This window comes from Micromys minutus, assembly GCF_963924665.1.
Source record: "Micromys minutus genome assembly, chromosome: 22".
NCBI lineage: Eukaryota > Metazoa > Chordata > Mammalia > Rodentia > Muridae > Micromys > Micromys minutus.
Window position 1 is genome coordinate 7454518 of NC_137957.1, and position 22054 is coordinate 7476571.

The window sequence follows — 22054 nt, forward strand, 5'->3', positions numbered from 1 at the left end:
CTCTCTGTCATCATCATCCACATCATCGTCTTCATCATCACCATCGTCAGCAAATTCTTCCCGTCAAAATGCATGTTCTCACCCCAATTCCACTTCTGGGAATATATTTAAAATAACTTCAAACAGATTATTTGGCAGATATTTGTCTATCATTTGCAAGCAATATTACTCATGTTGGCTAAAAGGTGGAAGCAGAGCACCAACATTCATATCCACGTCCTTGATTTCGAGTGCCTGCAATTCAAAATCAAAACCAGAAACCAATACCCTCGACTAAGTACAGGAAATAACCATTAAAACAGAATAATTGGCCTTTTGCGGGGGGGGGGGGGGGGGGGAGTGGAAGCAATCTAAAGGGTCCATTGACGGATAAACAAGTAAGCAAAAGATAGCACATAGCTACAGTGGCGTACCATAGAGCCTTAACAAAGGAATTCTGTCAGGTGCAATGTGATGAACCTTAAGACTATCATGTAAGGCGAAACAAGAATAACAGAAACACGCATACACACTTATTCTGGCACTTGGGAAATTAGAGCAGGACAGGAATCCAAGATGCTGGGCTACTTAGTGGATTTGAAACGACTATTAAATAGGTCTTGGAAAAATAGGTATTAATAAATCATTAGCTACAAAATGCAAGGATGCAGTGATTAGCATCAACATGTAAGCACATACATGTAATGCACACAGTAGAATATGTAATTAGGTTTGGCATGATATGGAGTGACTATCTGATGTTCCAACATGCAAGCATATATATGTAATATAGACAATATGTTTGTATGATGTTTGATATGAACAGAGAAGAATTGCTCATATAAGACTACTTCCCTTAACCCCTGCTTTCTCAAACTTCAGGTCAGTTTTGTTTAAAAAAAAAAAAAAAAGGAGGAAGAGGAAGAGAAGGAAGAGGAAGAGGAAAAGAAAGAAAGAAAGAAAGAAAGGCAGACAGAAAAAAGAAAAGCATTGTGTCTTCAATATAGACATTTCTGCTCCTTCTAATTTCTCTGTCTTCACAGATAACAACACTCTAATATTATTTAATAATCTTATGTATAATCCCAAAACAACAACTAACCAGGCTGTACTGAAGCTCTGGTTTGGTGCTTTGGTGTTGTTTTGGTGGATATCACAGCACATACACAGAGGACGTCAGTGGACTGGTCCTGTGTGGTTCTCTTTGCACCTTTACATGGAGTCTGGGGATTGAACTTGGACTGTCAGGCAAGTACTTCCCCTGCTAAAGTACCTCATGGCCCTGAAGGCTGGCTTTAAGTGCCTATTACGATGGGATAAAATACAAGTCCATACTTTTTTATCCTATACTTCAAACAAACAAACAAAAACCCAGGCAGGGTGGTGCATGCCTTTAATCCCAGAGGCAGGCAGATCTCTGTGAGCTAGAGACCAGTGTAATCTACATAGCCGGTTGCAGGCCAGCTAGGGTACATAGGGAGATCCCAGGTCAAAACAAACAAACAAAAAGAGACACAAAATCTAAGAAGTGCCAATGTACCAACAATAGCTATAAATGTCTAAAATGCTTCAAGGAGTACAATTACGGAGCCTATTAGCACTCCCCAAATCAAATGTGGATGCTATGTTCAGGAGTGAGAGTTAAGACAGAAGGCAACTTGAACACCAACAAAATAAACATGAGAACTATTTCTCTGGTAAGAAAAGTCTAGACCCCAGCAGGAGAAGGAAATAATCTCCTCAGTCACTGCTCCAGTGTAGAGCATTCTCAGGTAGTTTCTTCACTGGGAACTGACTAGAAGCTCAAGAATGGTGACAATAACTTTGCAACAGAAGACACCATGAATCTCTTCTCATTAAATTCAAAGGTCATTTTGAAAGAGAAGCACAGTTTCAGGGGTCAGCTGGCAAAGGCACTTGACTAGCCCTGCAGTCAAGGTCAGCCTCTGGCCCACACAGCCCACGTGGCAGGAGAGAACTGATGAGTTCTCAATCTCCAGTTGCCCAATCTCCACAGGCACCTGCACATGTGTCCTCTTCCCAAACAAATACAACGCACACATTCTCAGGAACGCTTTACACAGCTACACTAACATCATTACTTCAGCAAGTTTCCTTGAAGATAGAGCTAATAGAATACAATTGGCGACCCAGATCTTGTGCTGCTTAGTAAAGATTATATTAAAAAGTGACAGCCAACATTTTACTTTGAAGCAAGTTATTTAACCATGCAGTGCCTCGGTTTCCTTTTCCTGTAAAAAAGTAATAGAACCATAATGTGGGGTGTAAGAATAGGTTTAGTGCTTCAGTATTAGAAGCACTTCAAACAAGTGCTGACTGCTGTTTTCATTATTTAGAGAATTTGCCCACTATTTGTCATTAAGGAAATTTGCAGAAGTAAGAGGTAATGCCTTGCTTCACAAGGGTTTCTGCTATCACTGTCCTGGAGATCACTAGCCCCTATAATTTACTTTCATGTTACTATGTAATGGTAATAAAACCATTATTATTAATAGCCTTTGTCTTCTTTTTGTGGTGCTAAGGATCAAGCCAAAAGCTTCAACACATGCTAATTGACTTTGTTACATGAATGTTTACAAAATTCAAAGTTGTGAGCGGAGAAGATAATTCAGTAGTAGTTAAACATATTTGCCGTGCAAGCAAGAAGACCTGACTTGAAATCCCACCATCCATGTGAGTTAGGTACAGACAGGCACGCCTCTAACCCCAGCACTGCGGCACCGAGACAGGACTCTAGGGGCACAGCCCAGCCGGGGTACAGGGTTTCCGGTTCAATGCTGTCTCAAAACAATAAAGTGAAGAGCAACAGAGAAAGACACCCAACATTCTCCTCTAGCTTCAGTATGAAAGCTCATGAGCACATACACACCTGCACACTCTGTGCATGCAACACACACAGTACACATGGATCCAGAGATAAAAATCTAAAAGAACGCTAGAGATTTTTTACCAATGTCAATTCCCTGGTTTTAATATTGAACTACAGTTATGCAATAGTACACTGAGAGGAACTAGGTAAAGGTTCATGGGATACTGGGTTTTTTCCCCCTAACTTCCTATAAATACATACTTATTTCACAAGAAAAAGTACAGGATAATGAGGTGTAAGGAAGAACCTAGGGCACACACTATAGCCAGTGCTACACAGAGATCATGTTTCAAAAATACATATACATTCATACATACATATATTCATACATACATACATTCATACATATATTCATACACACATTCATACATATGTTCATACATGCATACATTCATACATACATATATTCATACATATGTTCATACATGCATACATTCATACATAAATATGTTCATACATACATATATAATCATATATACATTTATACATACAATCATACATACATTCATACATATATACATACATACATACATTTATACATACAATCATACATACATTCATATATACATTCATACATACATACATTCTACCTGATAGGCACAGAGCACAGACAATTCATTAGCACGAGACCTGTACAGGCTGAATAAATATAAAATCAGATTTATACAAAAAATCAAGAATATCAGAAATGATATTTATGTAGTAAATACGAAACTTTTCTTTGGTTCTCTACTTAAATGTTTAAAAGACAATCAACTATTTAAAGGAAAATAGTTAAATCATATTACACAACCGGTATATACACATGTCTGATCAGAACAGGACAGTAGTTGGAGAGAATAGGGTATGACCTAAGGCCTTCTTTTCTATTACTGCACCTGTACTGGTCACTTCACATCACTGCAATCAAATTGTCTGGCATAGATGGTATAACTAGGCTTTGTTTTGTTTTGGAGACAGAACTTCAGGTAACTCAGACTGGCTTCAAATTCATCATCAATTCAAATTCAAGTCATCAAGAATGGCCTTGAACATCTCTACTTCTTGGCTCTACTTCCCAAGACACAGCACAGGCATATGTCATGCCTGTTTATGTCATGCTGGGACTAAACCCAGGTGGCCTCACACATGGTAGGTAAGCAATCTACCAACAACTGAGCTACATCTCTAGCCCCAGTAAAGGTTTATTTGGGCTCACTGTCTCAAAGGGTTCAGTCTAAATCCGAAAGGAAGGAATAGTAAATAGCTTAGTTCTCCCACAGAGAATAGATGTAAAAAAGGAATTACCCACACTCGGGCTAGGTCTTCTTTTTCTTTTCTTCCTAGGCCTCAGCCTATGGGTTATGAGTTAGTACCACCCACACTCAACACAGGTCTTGCTCTCAGTTAATTCTCTCTACAAACATCCAAAGAGACACAGCAAGAGGCACCTGTTTCTTAGGTGATTCTAAATTCAGTTAAGATGATAATGAAGATTAACCACCATAATACATAAAACAATATTATACTACCCTAAAGTAGAATCACAATATATAACAGAAAACACAGAAATTAAGGGGGGGGGGGGGTGTGCTGGAGAGGTGGCTCAGCGGTTAGGAGCACTGACTACTCTTCCAGAGGTCCTGAGTTCAATTCCCAGCAACCACATGGTGGCTCACAACTATCTGTAATAGGATCCTTAGCCCTCTTCTGGTGTGTCTGAAGATAGCAACAGTGTATTCACATACATATGATAAATTAAAAAAAAAATAAAACACATAAACTCAAGGAAGCGCAGGCATCGGGCTTACTATTACTAAATCATGTTTAAATCAGCCATTTCAAATAAATTCAAAAAAGGAAACCATGTCTAAAAGATAAAGTATGGAAACCATGTCAAGTTTAACCTCTCTCTCTCTCTCTCTGTGTGTGTGTGTGTGTGTGTGTGTGTGTGTGTGTGTAAGTTTTAGACTAGCCAGGCCTATGTAGTCAGTTTCTGGCCATCCCAGGTTACATACTGAAACCCCATCTCAAAGAATATAGGGGATGAAGATGTAACTCAATGATATAATACTTAACCATGACAGTGTTCTCCCTCCCCGACACACACACAAAGTAGATGAAAAAGTGAATCAATCAATAAATAAGTAAATAAATAAACGAAGTAAGATGGCTAGCAGTTAAGAGCACTAGCTCCTCTTCCAGAGGATCTGGACTCACTTCCCACCCACATGGCAGCTGGCTCCCATCTATAACTCCGATTACAGGGATCTGACAACCTCTTCTGGCCCCCACAGGCATCAGGCATGCAAGCGGTGCACTGACCTACATGTGTAGGCAAAGTACCATACATATACAATGAAAAATTTTTAAATAAAATAAACAGAAATAATTAAGATGTTAAAAATTATAAAAAGAGTTAGAAAGTACAGAAACAGGCCACCCAGATGCCCCACGGGTAAAGACACTGCAACCACACCTGACAAGTGGAGTTTGATCCCTGAGACCCACACAGGCACACTGTGCACAAACACACAAATAAATGTAAAAAAAATTAAGTACAGTAATAGGTGCTTACTTCACAGCACATATACTAAAGTTAGAATAATACAGAGAAAACTGTCATGGCCCCTGTGCAAGTATGACACACAGAAGATATAAATTCCAGGTTCAGTCAGAAACCCTATCTCAAAGAGAACAAGATGGTGAGTGATAAAAAGCAGGAGACCCAAGGTCCTCCTGTCTCCACACACACAACCCACACACATGAACAAGGGCCTCCTGTCTCCACACACACAACCCACACGCGTGAACATACAGAGCATATGCACAAGCACAGTGAGGGCTGGCATGATGGGGCACCATCCCTACAGTGCAAACCCTAGGGAGGCTGAGGCAGTCAGCAGATCCCAGGCCAGCTCCCATTACAGACCGAGGGCTGACACAGTGACAGAAAGGAAAAAAATCACTGATGGGGCAGCAACCGCAGATTTAAGCAGACAAAACAAAACTAAACAACAACAATAAACAATCAATAGACTAGAGCTAGGTGAATTAAAGAACAAAGAAAAATGAATAGCCTTGGCAGACCATAAAAAGTACCAAGCATGTCACCAAGTACACTGACAGTCCCATAGGGACAAAGAAGAGGACCAGGGAGAAGGCTCAGTAGAAGGATGCTTGTCTGTCATGTGCAAGGCCTTAGATTCAATTCTAAGCTTTATGAAGGGGGTGGGGGAAGAGTAACAAAAAGAGTACTCAGTAAAATATCCAAACACATCAAAGTTTATGAAAAGAATCCTCATAACTAGCAAGCTTCGTTAAGTTCCAGCTAAGAGAAACTGGTTCCTACATATATTGTCAAGTTGTCCAAAGTCAGAGGCAAGAAAGGAATCTTAGAAACAGCAACAGAAAAGCATCTCAAAACATACACAAGATCCTCAATTAACAACAAGTGCTTCATTAGCAACCTTTGAGGCAAGTCATTACAAAGCTATATCCAAAGTGCTTAGGACCCTGCAAAAATACACACACACACACACACACACACACACACACACACACACACAATGAAGAAAGAAAGAAAGAAAGAAAGAAAGAAAGAAAGAAAGAAAGAAAGAAAGAAAGAAAGAAAGGCAGGCAGGCAGATAGACCAGGGCTGGAGAGATGGCTCAGTGGTCCAGGGCATCTAGAGTTCCTACAGAGGGCCTGAGCCCCTGTTCCCAGCTCTAACATCTGAGAGCTCACAAATGTCTGTAACTCCAGCTCTAGGGTATCTGACATTCTCTCCTGGCCTCCTTGGATATCTGCACTCATGTACACATAACCACACAAAGACACAAACATATAATTTTTAAAGTATTAAAATTAGAGAGAAACACCACAGGACTGTTGGGATGGCTCATACACAAATGCATGTATAAAAATTTTTAAGAAAAAAAAAAAGAGAACTCTTCATGGATTCTAAGACTTCATAAAAGAGATTCATCAATGAAAAAGAAGAAAGAAAAAACAGAACAAAGCACACACCTTTAATCCCAGAATCAGAAGGCAAAAGCAGCAGGTATGTGTGAGTTGGAGGCCAACCTGATCTACATAATGAATCCATGCTAGCCAAAAACTGTATGGTGAAATCTGTTCAAAAAAGGCGGAGAGGGTCTGGAGAGATGGTTCAGTGGTTAAATGCACTGGTTGTTCTTTCTGAGGACCCAGGTTTGATTCCTTACACCCACACAGTGGCTCACAGCCATCTGAAACTCTGGCCCCAGGGGATCAGACACCCTCTTCTGGACTTCTCAAGCACTGCCTGCATGTGATGCACAGAAAGACACACAGGCAAAACATTCATATACAAAAATGAAAACAGAAAAATAAATAAATGGAGACTTCATACAAACTCCAATCTTTTGTGTCAAAGGATATCTTCAAGTCTCTGGAAGCAACCCTCAACCATAGAAGCTTCCCAAGAAACCTAGGCTGCTTAATAGATAGGAGAGCTTGCAAAGCCTGCACTTCATACATATAAACATAGAATGGTAGGAGAGGAAGGTGGTTATAAACACCAGCTAAGAAGCTGCAAAAATAGCTCAGTGCTTAAGAGCACTGGCTGCTCTTCCATAAGACCTAGGTTCAATTTTCAGCACCTACACAGCTCACTGCCATCTTTAACTCCAGTCTCAGGGAAAGCAATTCCCTCTTCTAGTCTCCAGAGGCCCCAGGCAAGTCTACAGCACACATGGACACAGTCGCAGGCACACGCTTGTATACACAACAAATAAAATTCCCCTAAGAAATTAAAGTAGGACACATTTACTAGTGGAAAATGTTAAGAAATCTCAGTAGTTCGATGAAAACCACTACATGCTCACAGAACTTACTGGTATGAACAAATAACTCATCTACTCCACATCACCTCCATCTCTCCCTGGGAAGTAGCAAAACGATTTTAAAAAAACTCAGTTAAACTCATCTGATATAGTTCTTGAATTTAAATTCTTCATCTACTAAATGGGTACAGTACAATTTCCAGCCTCACAGTGTTATGAAATGACTCGTAAGGATGACAATATTAACACTTAGTTTGTGACCTGGCACAAAAAACTTTCTCATAAATGTTAAGTAGTATTACCTGAATAAATGCTCAGTCTCCATGAGTCCAGTGCTGGTATGGCATCTCTCTTAGGAAACAAGTTAACCTCTAAAAAAAAAAAAAAAAAAGTTAAAAGCAATTTTAAATATTAACACACTGAGATTATTGTGGACAATAAAGACCCAGTTCAAGACCACAGTAGCACCTCCTCCCAGTTTCTTTTGCTTCCATTATTATAACCTAGACTCTTGTCCTGAACCTCTCTAAAAGTCATCTGAACTTTCAGTCTTCTCTACAATACAGACTGTGACAGCTACTGTAATGAGAGATCAACGCAGAGCAAGGGCTTCATCAGACAAGGTGACATTGCCAAGTCACTCCTGACAAACCAGCAAGTCAGTGACATCTTAGCCTTACTCGAGGCTCCTGTGACTTCATAGAAAACACCTCTGCTCAGGACAACTACAGCCTAGACTCCTGCTATTGAAGCCTTCCTTTGCTAACTTTAATTAAAGACTTGCCCCCCTCAAAAAAATTACTTCAGGCCCACACTAGCAACTGCAAATGACGATCAGCCATGGAAAAGCTAGAAGGGAACCCAAAAAAGAAGGAAGTGCTAACTTCAGTAATTACAAATTTTAAAATAAACATCAAAATTACCTGGAGGAGAAAACCAATCTTTTCCACATCAAGAGATGTGTGGTATTATGATGATAACTTGGGAAATAGTTGCAAAGTCAAAATATCAACCCCTGGCCATGCAAGAAAATCACAGAAAAAAATTCTTCATCCGTTGACCCAAAGTGTTTATTCCAACATTAACTTTACAAAGTAAGGAAGTATAGAGGGGGAGTGACTCAGCATGATGGTACGTGCTTGTCATCTTAGAAAGACCCTATCTCAAAGTACATATAATTCTGTAATTTTGTAATTTCAATCAGAACTCTTATAGCTTTACTGATAAAGAATAAATTAATATAATCATTTTGGAAAACTGGCAATACTTACTAACCTAACAATACTCCAAGGTACATATAACCATTGGAAGTGAATTTGTCTCACATAACCAGAATATTATACAACAGGAACAACAATATTCCTAGTAACATTATTCATTATAATCTAAACTAGAAATAACTAAACAGAAAAATATGGTATGAGTAGGCAATGAACTATTATAAAGCAATGATAAAGAAAACACCACTGCCATATAAAACTGTATTTATTAATCTTAAACACAAGGTTGGACAAACAATACACAAAGCAGGATAAGTGGTTCTGTCAGTAGTGTGAAATTTAAAAGCAGGTGATACTAATCCGTGGTACTAAAAGTTAACAATGATGACCTTTGAAAGATATTTACACAAGAGATTACAGCACTTCTCTTTTTCCTATTTGTTTTGTTATTATTTTGTGGGTTTTGAGACACACACCAGACTAGCCTCAAACTCGTGATCCTCCTATCTCTCCTTCCAAGTGCTGGGGAGTATGGGCCTGTCCTCTCATGCCCAAGAGTCTAAAGCATTCCTGACGTTTGGCTTGTCATCATTACCTGAGAGGACAGCTGTGGTGGCCTCAGCGGAAACAGTGGCTATGTTGTGGCCCATAGCCAACACACAGATGACTGTGGTCAGTACTGCTTCAGGAAGGCCATGTCAGACACAGCCCTGCTCCATGTAGCTTAGCCTTGTATGCTTACATGACTAAGCCAGTGCTCAACCTCAGCACTTCCCACTGGCCTCCTCACCACCAGAAAGCCAAGAATGTGCAAGCAAAATATGGCAGTGGTATAATCTCTGCAGGCGACACCCCACCATGCACACTCAAGTCTCTTCAAAAGTACTCAGTGGTTTCTCGCTGGCCAGAGAAGGGACGGCAAGCTGAGCAAGTTCTTGTGTTCTCACCTGAACTAGCATGTTCTCTCTATGAGACCATGAGTTTCCACAACTATGTGCAGTCAACCTTAAAACTATGCTTCTATGCAGAGCATAGTGACACACACCTTTAATCCCAACAGTCAAGATACAGAGGCAGCAGACCTTTGTTTATTCAAGGTCTAGGACAGCCAGGGCTACATAGTGAAACACTGTCTCGAAAAAACCAAAACCAAAACAAACAAAAAATGAATAAAACTATGCCTTTTCGTCTCTCACCTCAGTATCTCTGAATATACAACAAATCTATCCAGAACAACAGTTTGAAAAACGAGGTTTCAGGAGACCTAAGAGATCAAACCAGTTTCACAGCAACACTAAGATGATATTTGCACTTATTGTGTCTTGTAGTTTTAGGAATTGGGTCTAAAGCCTTGTGCACACTACGCAAGCTCTTTACTGCTCTATTTTGGCTTTAGATTTCTTTATTTAATTTTACGTATGTGTGTGCTTGGCGTGTGTATATGTACACTGTGTGTCTGGTGTCTGGAGACAAGAACAAATGTTCTTAATTGCTGATCCATGTCTGCAGACCCACACTGAGATATCGTACCAGCCTTCCTTCTGTTTTAGGCTGAGACAGGCTCTTAGTAAGTTGCCCTCCCTGGCCCAATCATGCCATCCCCCCACTTTACCCCCCCCAGGCACTGGGGTTATAAACCCACCTTTATTTGCCTTTTTCACATAGACAAAAGTAACAATAGGCAAGATTGCTAGCTCATTCACTGGAAGAAAGCAGAAATCAAAACATAACAACATGCTGGGGAGGTAGCTTAGCGCCAAACCAAGAGGATGGCCCCAGGCTTCCCGTGTGCACTGCAAACCAAACTAAACAGCCATGCAGCAGAGCCTGCAACCCAAGCACTACAGCCAAAAGCAGGACTAGTCCTAGCCAGCCTGGGCTACACCACGACAGCAAAGGTGTAGAGCTGGGAAAGCCGCCCAGCTGGCAGGGTGCTTCCTTGCCACACTGAGCGGAGCTTGGGGCGGAGCCTGGTGGTGGGGCACATCTGTAACTGTGGCACTGGGGATGTGGACATGCAAGTAGGAGAATCATAAGCTCAAGGTAACCCTCAGATATGTATAATAAAGTCAAGACTAGCCTGAGCTACACTAGACCGTGCCTTATAAAACCTATTAGTAATACTGTCATCCTCCTATACTTTCAATAGATTAAAAATTAAAAACAAAAACAAAGAAACAGAAATTGAATTTAGAATGTCTTCAATGAACCTAAGCTTGCAATCCCAACTACTTGGAAGGATATAACAGGAGAAAAATAGCAAGTTCAAGGCCTACCTAAACAATTTGGGAGGCAAAGGCAGGCAGATCTTTGTGAGTTCAAGGCCAGCCTGTCTACAGAGTGAGTGAGTTACAGAACAGCCAAGGCTACAGAGAGAAAATCCTATCTTGAAAACCAAAATAAAAATTAAAAAAGTCTTACTAATAAATAAAAAGTAAATGAGGACTAGCATTGGGATATAGCTCAGTATTACAACACCCAATAGCATATGAAAGAGTCTCGGATCAATTCTAGCACAACAGACTATAAAAAGAAAAGGAAATGTCAATAATGAAACAGTAAAAATTAATAATCTTACAGTCACTTCTCAGTATCCTCCACCCTCCACATCAATACCTCCAACTCATATAGATACCAAAACCTCAGACTGCTCAGATCCTTTCTATAAATAGTCTAATCATATGCTCTTAGGTCTATACTTCTTATGAGGCGTGGGGAGACATAGAGTCTTGCTATATTACTCAGACTGGCTTCGCATTCTCCTAAATGCTCTAAATGCTGGGATATGTACCTCACTCAGCTTTCCTGTGTACTTTGATAGTTGCTAATACCACACAGCTAGTTGTGCTGTATTGATTACAAGACAATGAGGGGGAAATTCTGTACACATTTGGTACAACTGCAGTTGTTTTTCTGAAGCATTTGGGTTTTGTTTGTTTGGCTTTTTTGCAGTCAGCATATCATCATCCATCTCATCTAGTCTGAAACTTGGTATGTAGATCAGGTTGGCAAACTCAGAGATCCCCACCCGACTTAGCCCCCTAAGTTCTGGGATGCATTCTTATGCCTAACATTCCCGAGTATGTTTTAACTGTGTTTGGCTGAACCCACAAATGTGGAACTCACAGTTAAGGAAAGCTGGCTTTAATTTCTATCTCCCAGTTCATGTCTTTTCCCCCTCTGATTACTTGAAACACTGTCATACTCTAACCCAAGCTAGCCTGGAATGCACAGCAATCCTCCTGCCTCAGCCTCCCAAGCAGTGTGTTTATAGCCATAAACCATCACATCAAGCATTTCCACGCCTTTCTTTAAAAGTCACTGCTCATTTGTTTGCTTGTTGATTTAACGCATGGGTGTAAGTCTGTGAATGTGCATGCCTGTGCTTGTAGAAATCAGAAGAGGATGTTGGGCCCCATGGGACTGGAGTTCTGGACAGTTGTAAACGCATGTGGGTACTAGGAGTGAAACCCAGGTCTTCTGCAAGAACAGTACTCTTAATCCCTGGCCTATCTCTGCAGCTCACACTCATGTCTCTTTAATATTCTACTTGGCAGAAGGGTGAGTATAAAATACTTCTACTCCATACATACACACTTACACAAACACTTCCACTCCACATAAACACATATGAACTGGGTCAAACATTTGGAAGGTCTGAATCACCAAGTGACTCAATACTGTCAACTTGAGCCAGGTGTGCTGATGCCCACTTCTAATCCCAGTGCCTATGAAGCAGAGGCAGGTAAATCTCTGTGACTCTGAGGCCAGCCTGGTCTGCACAGCAAATTCCAGGAATATGAGAATATTCCTAATTAATTCAGTCTACTAGATGGATAACTACAGTACCTAGATTGAACAAAGCAGAACCTTGTACCTGTAGAACTACATCCCCAGATATACAAATAAATCTCAATGTCACCAAGGACCAAACTCCACTAATGCTTTCAGAGCCAGCAATGTAACCTCAAGCATATGCCATTACCCAGCTCCAGGCCAAAGCAGGAAGATCTCAAGTGTGAACTTCACAAGTCTAAGGCCCACAGAATAACCTTGTCTCTCAAAAAAATAGAAGGAAGGAAAGGAAAAGGGGGTGGGGGAGACTGAAGGAAAAAGACAAGAAAAGTACCATTTATCCACTTGAATGTGGGTACAGTATCAAAGAAGAATATTGCTAATTAATGGAGGGGATATTAAAATACTATGACTTCCTCCAACTATATGTCTTTGGGTTTTCTTCATATATTTGAACCAAAGAAGGCATCATAACAGACAATGCAGACAGTAAGGAAAGAATCCAACTGTCCTCTATTAAGTTAGATGTTATAGAGTTGCAAAACTTTAAAACCAGGCTAGGATTTTATCTCAGTTATAGGGTTTCCCTAGTACACCAAAGGCCCTAAGTTTGATTCTTAAGTAAAACAATGCCCACCTTTCTCACTGAATTGTGTTGAAAGTTTGTTGTTGTTTTTGAAATCAGGGTGGGAACTGAAGAGGTAGTTCAGTGGGTAAACACCTACTGCACAGGCCTGAGGCATGAACGTAAGTTCAGATCCTCAACAAGCTACATAGATATGGGCACAGTGGTTCATACATAACCTCAGTGCCTGCATCAACAAGGCAGAGACAGGCAGACACTGGGTGCCAGCTGACCTAGCTCCAACAGTGAGCCCTAAGTAAAGCAGAGGAGAGCTGGGGAGGCGGCTCGGCCTGAAGAGTGCAGAGGACGAGAGTTCGCTATTTGCATCCACATCAAGTCTCACAACAGCATGTACTCCAGCTCCAGAGTCTTCTTAAAAAAGGAAGGAAGGAAGGAAGGAAGGCTAGAGAACACTCAGTGTTGACCTCTGGCTTCCAGATGTGTGCACATCCTCATGCATACATGTATGCACAAAGCTATAGATGTTATCAATATATAAGGAGTGTGTTATTATACTTGATAAATCAATAAATGCTCTTAGCTTTAGTCCACAATAGAGTTCAATATTAATAAATATAACACATATAAGCAAAGCTCCTTACTGTCCATAATAGGTTCTTGGTTTGTTTTCTATCTAGACTTCAAGTTTTTTTCCTCCAAAATAGTTATTCTTTTTCATACATACGTTTTGTTTACATGTGTGCCTGAATCAGAGGGAGTCATATCCCTCCATGAGCAACCATGAGAGTACTAGGAATCAAACCTGGGTCTTATGGAATAAGCAGTGCTCTTAAGTGAGGAATATTTATTCAAACTCTATAATAACTTAAAAAAATAACATGCATTTTTACTTTATGTGCACTGGCTCTACCTACATGTCTGTCGGTTATGAACGGCAGTGTGCGTGCTGGGAATTGAACCTGGGTCCTCTGGAAGAGCAGCCAGCTCTCAATTACTGAACCATCTCTCCATTCCCAGAACAACTTTTAAAAGAGTAAAAAGTAGCCTTACTTATTTATTTATTTATTTTACTTTTATCATGTGCTACATTTATGATCTCAGTAACACAACATTCTATTTACATTAATTTCTCCTTAGTCTATGAGGAAGTTTTGAACTTTCAAACATCCCCAGAATGTCTTACTAAGTAATAATAGCATTATTTTCCCTGATACCATATGATGTATTAAACATATCTACTATAAAATTGTATTCTACTTTAATTCATATTTAACCTAAATTATGTACTCAGAGTACTCACTCCTTAAATCTGCCTTTTCTTATGCTGATGTTCTATACAGGTACACAGATTATTTGCTGCTCAAACTACTAACTCTAGTCTGAACTCAGAAAATAATTGAAGCATCATAAACGCGGACATAAGGTCCCCAGTGTTATGCTCACCTGATTTCTAGCACAGATATGCTGCTGGCTCCTCCATCCAGGTGAAGTATCAGGAACTGTACCAGGGATACTGTTGACAGATACTGAGGGAGGACAGGGGGTCGCCTCTGGCAATTCACCTGAGAAAATAAAAGAATCTTTCACTACATCAAACCCAGGCTCTGATAAGCAACATAGCAGTGGAATAAAATTCTCAGAACTGTTCTGTCGTTTTACTGGTCTCTGTATTTTAATTAAGTGGTATGGGTGACAGTACAAAAATCATTTTAAGCTGCATATATTCTTCCTTACTCCAAAAGGCTGAATGCTGTCTATTAACTATAAAGTCCCCAGGGATTTTAATTCTACAAAAGCTCTATGAGAGTCTAAATTTAGCCAAGCAGTAGAAACAGTTGGGAGATATGTGATTCGTTTTAATATCTGTGCTTTCATGTTGCCAGGCAGCTATTTCTTTAGTAATCTTAGAGCACCCAACCATACAAAAGGAAGAAATGAATGCAACTGACATGGTAGTGATTGTATTAACTGAGATACTATCAAGACAGGTGTGGCTCATGCCCAAAACCCAGGTCCTTGGGAAGCTGAGGCAGAAAGATCAGGTGTTCAAGGCCAGCACAGAGTAGATGAGTCTGTCCCAAAAGAAACTTAAAAGGGGGCTGGAGAGATGGGTCAGATGCTCCTCTTCCAGAGGGTCCAGATCTGACTCCTACTCCTCACATGGCCGCTCACAACCATCCACAGCTCTAGCTTCAGGTCATCTAACATGCTTTCTAGTCTCCATAGGGACCAGGCACACAAGTGGTGCACAGACAACACCCATACACATAAAGCTAAAGTAAAACCTGAAAAAAAAGGTATTTACAGTCAGATGGTGCTCACCTTTAATCCCAGCACTTAGGAGGCAGGGGCAGGCTGACCTCTGAGTTCAAGGCCAGCCTGGTCTATAAGGAGTTTTAGGACAGCCTCTGTCTCAAAAACCCAAGAACTGGAACATGGTACTTTGTGTCTACCTTTAAAGTCACCACCAAAACACAAGTACTGGGCACTTTCTCTTGCTGTGACAAAACACCATGGCCAAAAGCCACTTATGGGAAAACACTACAAGGCCAGCCCTTTGCCCTATACAGCTCATCCCCCAAGTAAGTCATCAGCACTCCCTGGAACTCATGTCCTCCGATGAAGGAATTTAGTCTAGATACTGTATTGTCTAAGGACATCTGGGAACATACACAGTTCTGAGATCCATCCCACACACACCAAAAAAAAAAAAAAAAAAGTTTATCAAATGAAACTAGTTAGAATAGATGAGCAGTTAAGAATAAGAAGTAGGAGGTGGCTGCCATCTATTTTGCGGCATCATGGCTGCCCTCCAGCCTCTGGTGAAACCCAAGATCGTCAAAAAGAGGACCAAGAAGTTCATCAGGCACCAGTCAGACCGATATGTGAAAATCAAGCGAAACTGGCGCAAACCCAGAGGCGTCGACAACAGGGTGTGGAGAAGATTCAAGGGCCAGATCCTGATGCCCAACATTGGTTACGGGAGTAACAAGAAAACCAAGCACGTGCTGCCCAGCGGCTTCCGGAAGTTTCTGGTCCACAATGTCAAGGAGCTGGAAGTGCTGCTGATGTGCAACAAATCTTACTGTGCTGAGATCGCTCACAATGTGTCCTCTACGAACCGAAAATCCATCGCAGAAAGAGCAGCACAGCTGGCCATCAGAGTCACCAATCCCAACGCCAGGCTACACAGTGAAGAAAATGAGTAGATGGCTTGTGTACGTGCTTTGTGTTCAAATAAAACTACACACAAAAACTGCCAAAAAAAAAAAGAAAAAAGAAAGAAAGAAAGAATAAGAAGTAGGGGGTGAAGAGATGGTCAGTGGTTAAGAGCACTGGCTGTTCTTCCAGAGATCCCAGGCTCAATTCCCAGCACCCACATGGTGGCTCATGACTGTAACTCCAGTTCCAAAGGACGTGACACCCTCGAACAGACGTACATGCAGAAAAAACACCAATGTAAGTGAAATACATAAATAGCCAGAGCTACAGAGCTGCAGCATTTGTAATTAGGAAGGAAGCAATCTCCCCGTGAAGGCACTATGCCTCACTATAGGGTCCGGACTCTTTCAGGCCCTGGGCAATAAAGTACAAAGGTAACAGCAACTGAGATGTTAACACTCTCATCCTTTTAAAAAAGATTTCTTTTTATGTGTTCTGGTACTGGTGCCTGCATGCTATGTGAAGATGCCAGATCCTCTGGAACTGAAGTTACAGACAGTTGTGAGCTGTCATGTAGGTGCTGGGAATTGAACCTGGGTCTACTGCAAAAGCAGCCAGTGCTCTTAGCCATTAAGCCATCTCACCAGCCCTGAATGTTCATTCTTAACTGATAAGCCAACTCTTCAGCTCCAAATGTTATTATTTCTAATAGTCAATACTGTCTCTACTTTTAATTCTGACAACTAGTGACTATAAAGTACTGAATTTGGGAAGGGAGTAAAGTGTCTGCATACACTAATATGTGTATGCAGTTGGTGGTTACACACGTGTGTGCAACTATGTATGGAGGCCTAGAGAACAACCCTGGGTATGTAGCCATTGGTCCTGGCTCTTTTTTAGTCACAGTCTCTCATATATACACTTGCACACACACCATATACTACAGAGTAAAAAAAGAAAAGTAAAATATCAACTGTATAGTGCTCACCAAACAAAACAGAGAAAGGGTGTTCTATAAAACAATTCTAGCCAGTAAATGAAAAAAGAATGAGCCTGAAAATCAACATTTTGAAATCACCAATTTAAATAGCCAATAGGGTGGCTTACACAGTAAAATTCTACTGAGAAAGAAAATGAATGAATAAGAGCTAGGATTACAATATTTCAGGTAAACTATCCTGACTGAACTATATTGCTAGCTCCTACTTACCTACTCAGATCTATCCTCCTCCCCAATAGAATTTCCTATGTGAGCCACCACCTCTGGCTATTGTGTTTAGTAGCCCAGGCTGCCCCTTTGCACTAGAGAGGAAATGGTGGGAGTGCATGCCTATAATCCCACCGCTCCAAAGGCTGAAAGGCAGGAGGACCTAAATTCAAGGTCATCCTCCAACACACATCAAGTTCCAAGCCAGCCCCGGGCTACAAGAACCTGTTAGGAAAATAAGCATGCAGTTCATGATAAGCAAGCAGTTCAGGCGTGGTGTTTTAATCCTGGCACAGGAAAGGCAGAGGCAGAAAACTTGCCTAGTTCAAGGCCAGCCTGGTTTAAACCTGAGAGTTCCAGAACAGCCAGGGATAAATTTTTTGAAATCCTGACCCTACCTCCACAACCCCTCCCCAAAAAAAAGAAAGGAAGGGAAGGTGAAAGGGAAGAAGGAATAAAAATAAAATGATCCCCACATCTCCCTTTCCCCTCCCTTCCTTGCTTCATTCCAACCAATCTGTTGCCCAAGCTGCTCTTAAATCCTAACTTGTGGGAGCTACAGGTATGTGCCACAGTCCCCAGCTTATGAAGAATGTTTCTTAATTTCTAGAAGAAAAAAAGATGTGCCTATATACAATAACAAAAACAAGAAAGATCTAGCTGAGTGCAGAAAGAGGACACATGCCTTTACCCACAGCACTGAGGAGCTCTGAACCAACCTAGTCTATAGAGAGGGCTCCAGCCAGGTCACTCAAGCCTACACACCAAGAACCAGTCTTAAACAAGCAAAAACCTTAAATTATTTTATATGAGAGCTGTACCAATAAATTTCCCACTGTCACAGATCCCGGAGAGCTGACATATTTAAGAGTGAGTGAGATCATGAGGAAAGCTCCACAGCTTACCTTTGCTCTTTCCTCAAAGATGCCAAACATGCTACTACCAGAAACTACCTGCCTTGGGAACAAATCTCCACTCCCCCACCCCCCTGCCATTCACCCAGTGGTGCCTGAGACATCATACCAGACCTCATGCATGCCAAGCTCTATCAAATAAGTCAGGGTTTTGTTTTGTTTTTTTAATGTTTTTTTTTTTACATCTGCCTCCAGAGTGTTGGGATTAAAAGCATACGTCACACCACCACCCAGCAAAAATTATTACCCTATTTTACTGTTCATTTTGTTCACATGACTCGGGAGTCAAACCGATGCTTCCCCAGTGCTCTCTGTTTAATGGAGATGTTCAGAACACCAGGGAGTATAGGAGCCTAGAGCTCAGGTGATTCCTCAGAACTGAAGAAAAGACACAGAATATCAGCTTATCATAACAGTTGCTTAGTAAAGTCATCGGACCAGTGGAACTGTCCCACTGCATGGAGCTGCTTCTGAAATGTCATCTAACTAACCAGAGACATCAGAAACACGTGGAACTTTGCTAAACTACAAATTACTGGTTATATACTAAGCCAAAATACAAATCTACTCAGTAAGACTCTAATTGCAGGGCTAAAGAGATGGCTCAGCAGTTAAAAGTACTGGCTGCTCTTCCAGAGGTCCTGAGTTCAATTCCCAGCACCCACTTGGTGGCTCACAACCTTCTATAATGGCTGACACCCTCTTCCAGTACACAGATGTACATGCAAACAAGACACATCCATATACATAAATAAATCTTTTTTTAAAGAGTCAAATTCCCAGCATGTGTGCATTCCTTCCTCCATCCATGCACACATATATCTATCTAGTCAGTGTGTATGAAGAACAATTTTGGACATGAGGGATATAGTAGTTCATAAAATACATAAATACCAGTTCTTATAGGTATTAGGGTGTTGGTGTAAGTAAGATTACAGAAAGAAATCAAACAAGCTGTTAGGAAGCTGTGGCACATATATTCCTGTAAGTCTAAGGTCAGTCTGGGCTACACAGTGAGCTTCAAGCCACCCTGGGATTGTAACTACATTGAATTTGTATTGAAACTCCCTCTCAATTGCTTCCCTCCTAATTATTAATTAAGCCTTTCCATTCTGTGAAAGCTTCCCTATGTCTGAACCACCCTTCCTGGCCGGAGGGTTACTTGAGGCAACACTGATGCACTGATGCAAAGCCCTCACGAGTCGGCACCTGTGAGGCAATCCCAACAAGAGCACAAAATGCTTGGCTGAAAAACAGTCCTTTTTGTTTTGTTATTAAACTGGGCCTCCCTGTGTCTGTAGACCAGGCTGGCCTGGAACTCAGACATCTTACTGCCTCTGTCTCCCAACTGCTGGTATTAAAGGCATGTCATGGCTGCCCCAAACTCACTCTTTTTAACAATAAAGCTCATGGAGTTTTGTTTTGTTTTTGGTTCCTGGTTTTGTTTTGGCTTTTCAACAGTTTATGGGGAGGAGGAAGATGGATGTACAATGCCTTAGAATCACCTTTCTTTACCATTAGGTGGATTCAGGAATCAAACTCAGGTCCCCAGGCTTGAGTAGCAGTAGCAAGTGCCTTTACCTAATGGGCCAACTTGCTTGCCCTAATCAAGCTTTTAGAAAAGACAAAGGTGCTTTGAAGATTATGAAATGCAGGTTTTGATTATTGCTAAGAATAAATTTCAGGTGAGTTGGCAGAGCTCTTTCCTAGCATACTTGAAGCCCTAAGTTCAAGGCCAAGAATCACATTAGAAAAGAAAGGAAGAAGGAAGATGGAAAGGGCACAGTAGCACAAGCTGTAACATCAGTACTTGAGAAGTAGATGCAGGCTGAAGGTTATCCTGGCTACATAGCAAATTTGAGGTTTTCTGGGTTACAGGATATACTGTTTCAAATGGAATAATAATGGAGACCAGCAAGATGACTTAGCAGTAAATGCATTTGACAGTCCTAGTTGAGTTCTCAGAACCCACATAAAGAAGGATTACTAACCAACACCCCAGTTATTCTCTAATTAGCACACAAACATGGCACACCACACACACCTTATACATACAATAAAATAATATAAACAATAAATAATATGTATAACAGCAGAAATGATGTATGACATGAAATATACCAATGTACCCAAAATGGCACAACCAAGCCAGTTAGTGAAGACAAGACAGCTTATTGTATTTAATAATTAGAACTAGTCAAATATGACGGCACAAAAGCATAATCCCAGCACCCAGGAAGCTGAGGAAAAGGGACCAAGGCTAGTCTGGGTATACAGAGAGACTTTTTCAAAAACAAACAAATCTGAGTTACATTACTAGTTCCATAATTAACAGATTTCAACACCATCTGACTTTCTTTAAGCATAAGAGAAAATATGCTAAGGAATCTCAAAAGAAAAGACCAAATTAAGAAAATTTCATATTTGCTTGTAAGAATAAAGTCTCAGAGCATAGAAGGAATGGACAGAGGCAAGTGCTCCGCTACTAAAACAGCAACCAGTCCGGTCCATTCAACTGAGCATCGAGTGGGACGTTTTCTACCGAGGATGAGAGGATCCAGCTCAAGGTAAGTACTCAGCCACTGGAGATGAAGGTCTAAAATTAGAACCACCAACTGGATTCATGTGCACATCTTGATGCCATGAATCTGGTTGTTTTTCCTTCTCCTAAGTTGACAACACATTCCATGAAGGACAAAAATTCTTCAGACTCATTCTCCTTTCTCTTTTGATTTTTTGAGACTGGGACACAACACTGTAGCCCACCAAGGATAGCTTGACCAGCTCTGCCCCTGAGCTAGGATGGTAGACTCGCATCTGCCCTCATATCTGCCTTCTTAACTCATCTGTAAAAAGCAACACAAGAAGGGCTCAGTAGCCAAAGGGGAAAGGGCTTTGCTGCCTTCCAACCTGAATTCCCAGCACTCACCTTGGGCAACTCCAGCTCCAGGGCATGGATGCCCTCTCCTAGCCTCCACAGGTACTTGCACACAAACATAAGCGAGCAAACAAGCAAGCACAGGCCATGCTCTCACACACACACACACACACACACACACACACACACACACACACACACACACTTACTAAATAAAATCAAGTCTCTGGCCGGGAAGGATGGTGCAATAACGTAAATTTCTGCACTCAGGAGGCAAAGGCAGGCAGATCTCTTCTCAGTTCCAGGCCAGCCCAGACTGGTCAGCTTGGGCAACATAGTTGAGAACTGTCTCAAAAAGTAACAAAATTCTCTCCTTTGGACTTTCCAGAACACAACCAAAACACGACACCTTTTCTTAGGGGGAAAAAAATCTAGCTTTTCTTGAGCCAGTGAGATGGCAAGAGGCATAGGCTCCTGTCTAACAGCTGATTCCACCCCGACCTCATTTAACCTGGCAGGAGGGAACCCACTCCACAGAAGGCTGTTCGGTGTGTACATACATACATACGTGTACACACACACACACACACACACACACACACATACATACATACATAC

At 41.1% G+C, this 22054-nt stretch overlaps 2 protein-coding genes across 13 annotated transcripts in view; one reads left to right on the forward strand and one right to left on the reverse strand.

The window, feature by feature from the left end:
• R3HDM2 (R3H domain containing 2) overlaps positions 1–22054 on the reverse strand; it is a 114487-nt gene that overhangs the window by 88433 nt on the left and 4000 nt on the right. For 10 of the 12 annotated variants that reach the window (XM_080935229.1, XM_080935237.1, XM_080935228.1 and 7 more), the window contains exons 2-3: positions 14719–14837; positions 7977–8045 (exon numbers count right to left, since the gene is read on the reverse strand). The gene's annotated coding sequence lies outside the window, so the exon portion shown is untranslated. Of the gene's footprint in view, positions 1–7976; positions 8046–14718; positions 14838–16361; positions 16461–22054 lie in introns of all 12 variants that reach the window. The other 2 variants (XM_080935231.1, XM_080935230.1) reach the window with 2 other exon arrangements.
• On the forward strand, positions 16053–16484 carry LOC308434810 (large ribosomal subunit protein eL32-like; the record flags this gene model as incomplete). Its single annotated transcript, XM_080935238.1, has 1 exon — positions 16053–16484. The coding sequence occupies exon 1, from the start codon at positions 16077–16079 to the stop codon at positions 16482–16484; it is 408 nt and encodes a 135-aa protein (XP_080791364.1). The 5' UTR covers positions 16053–16076.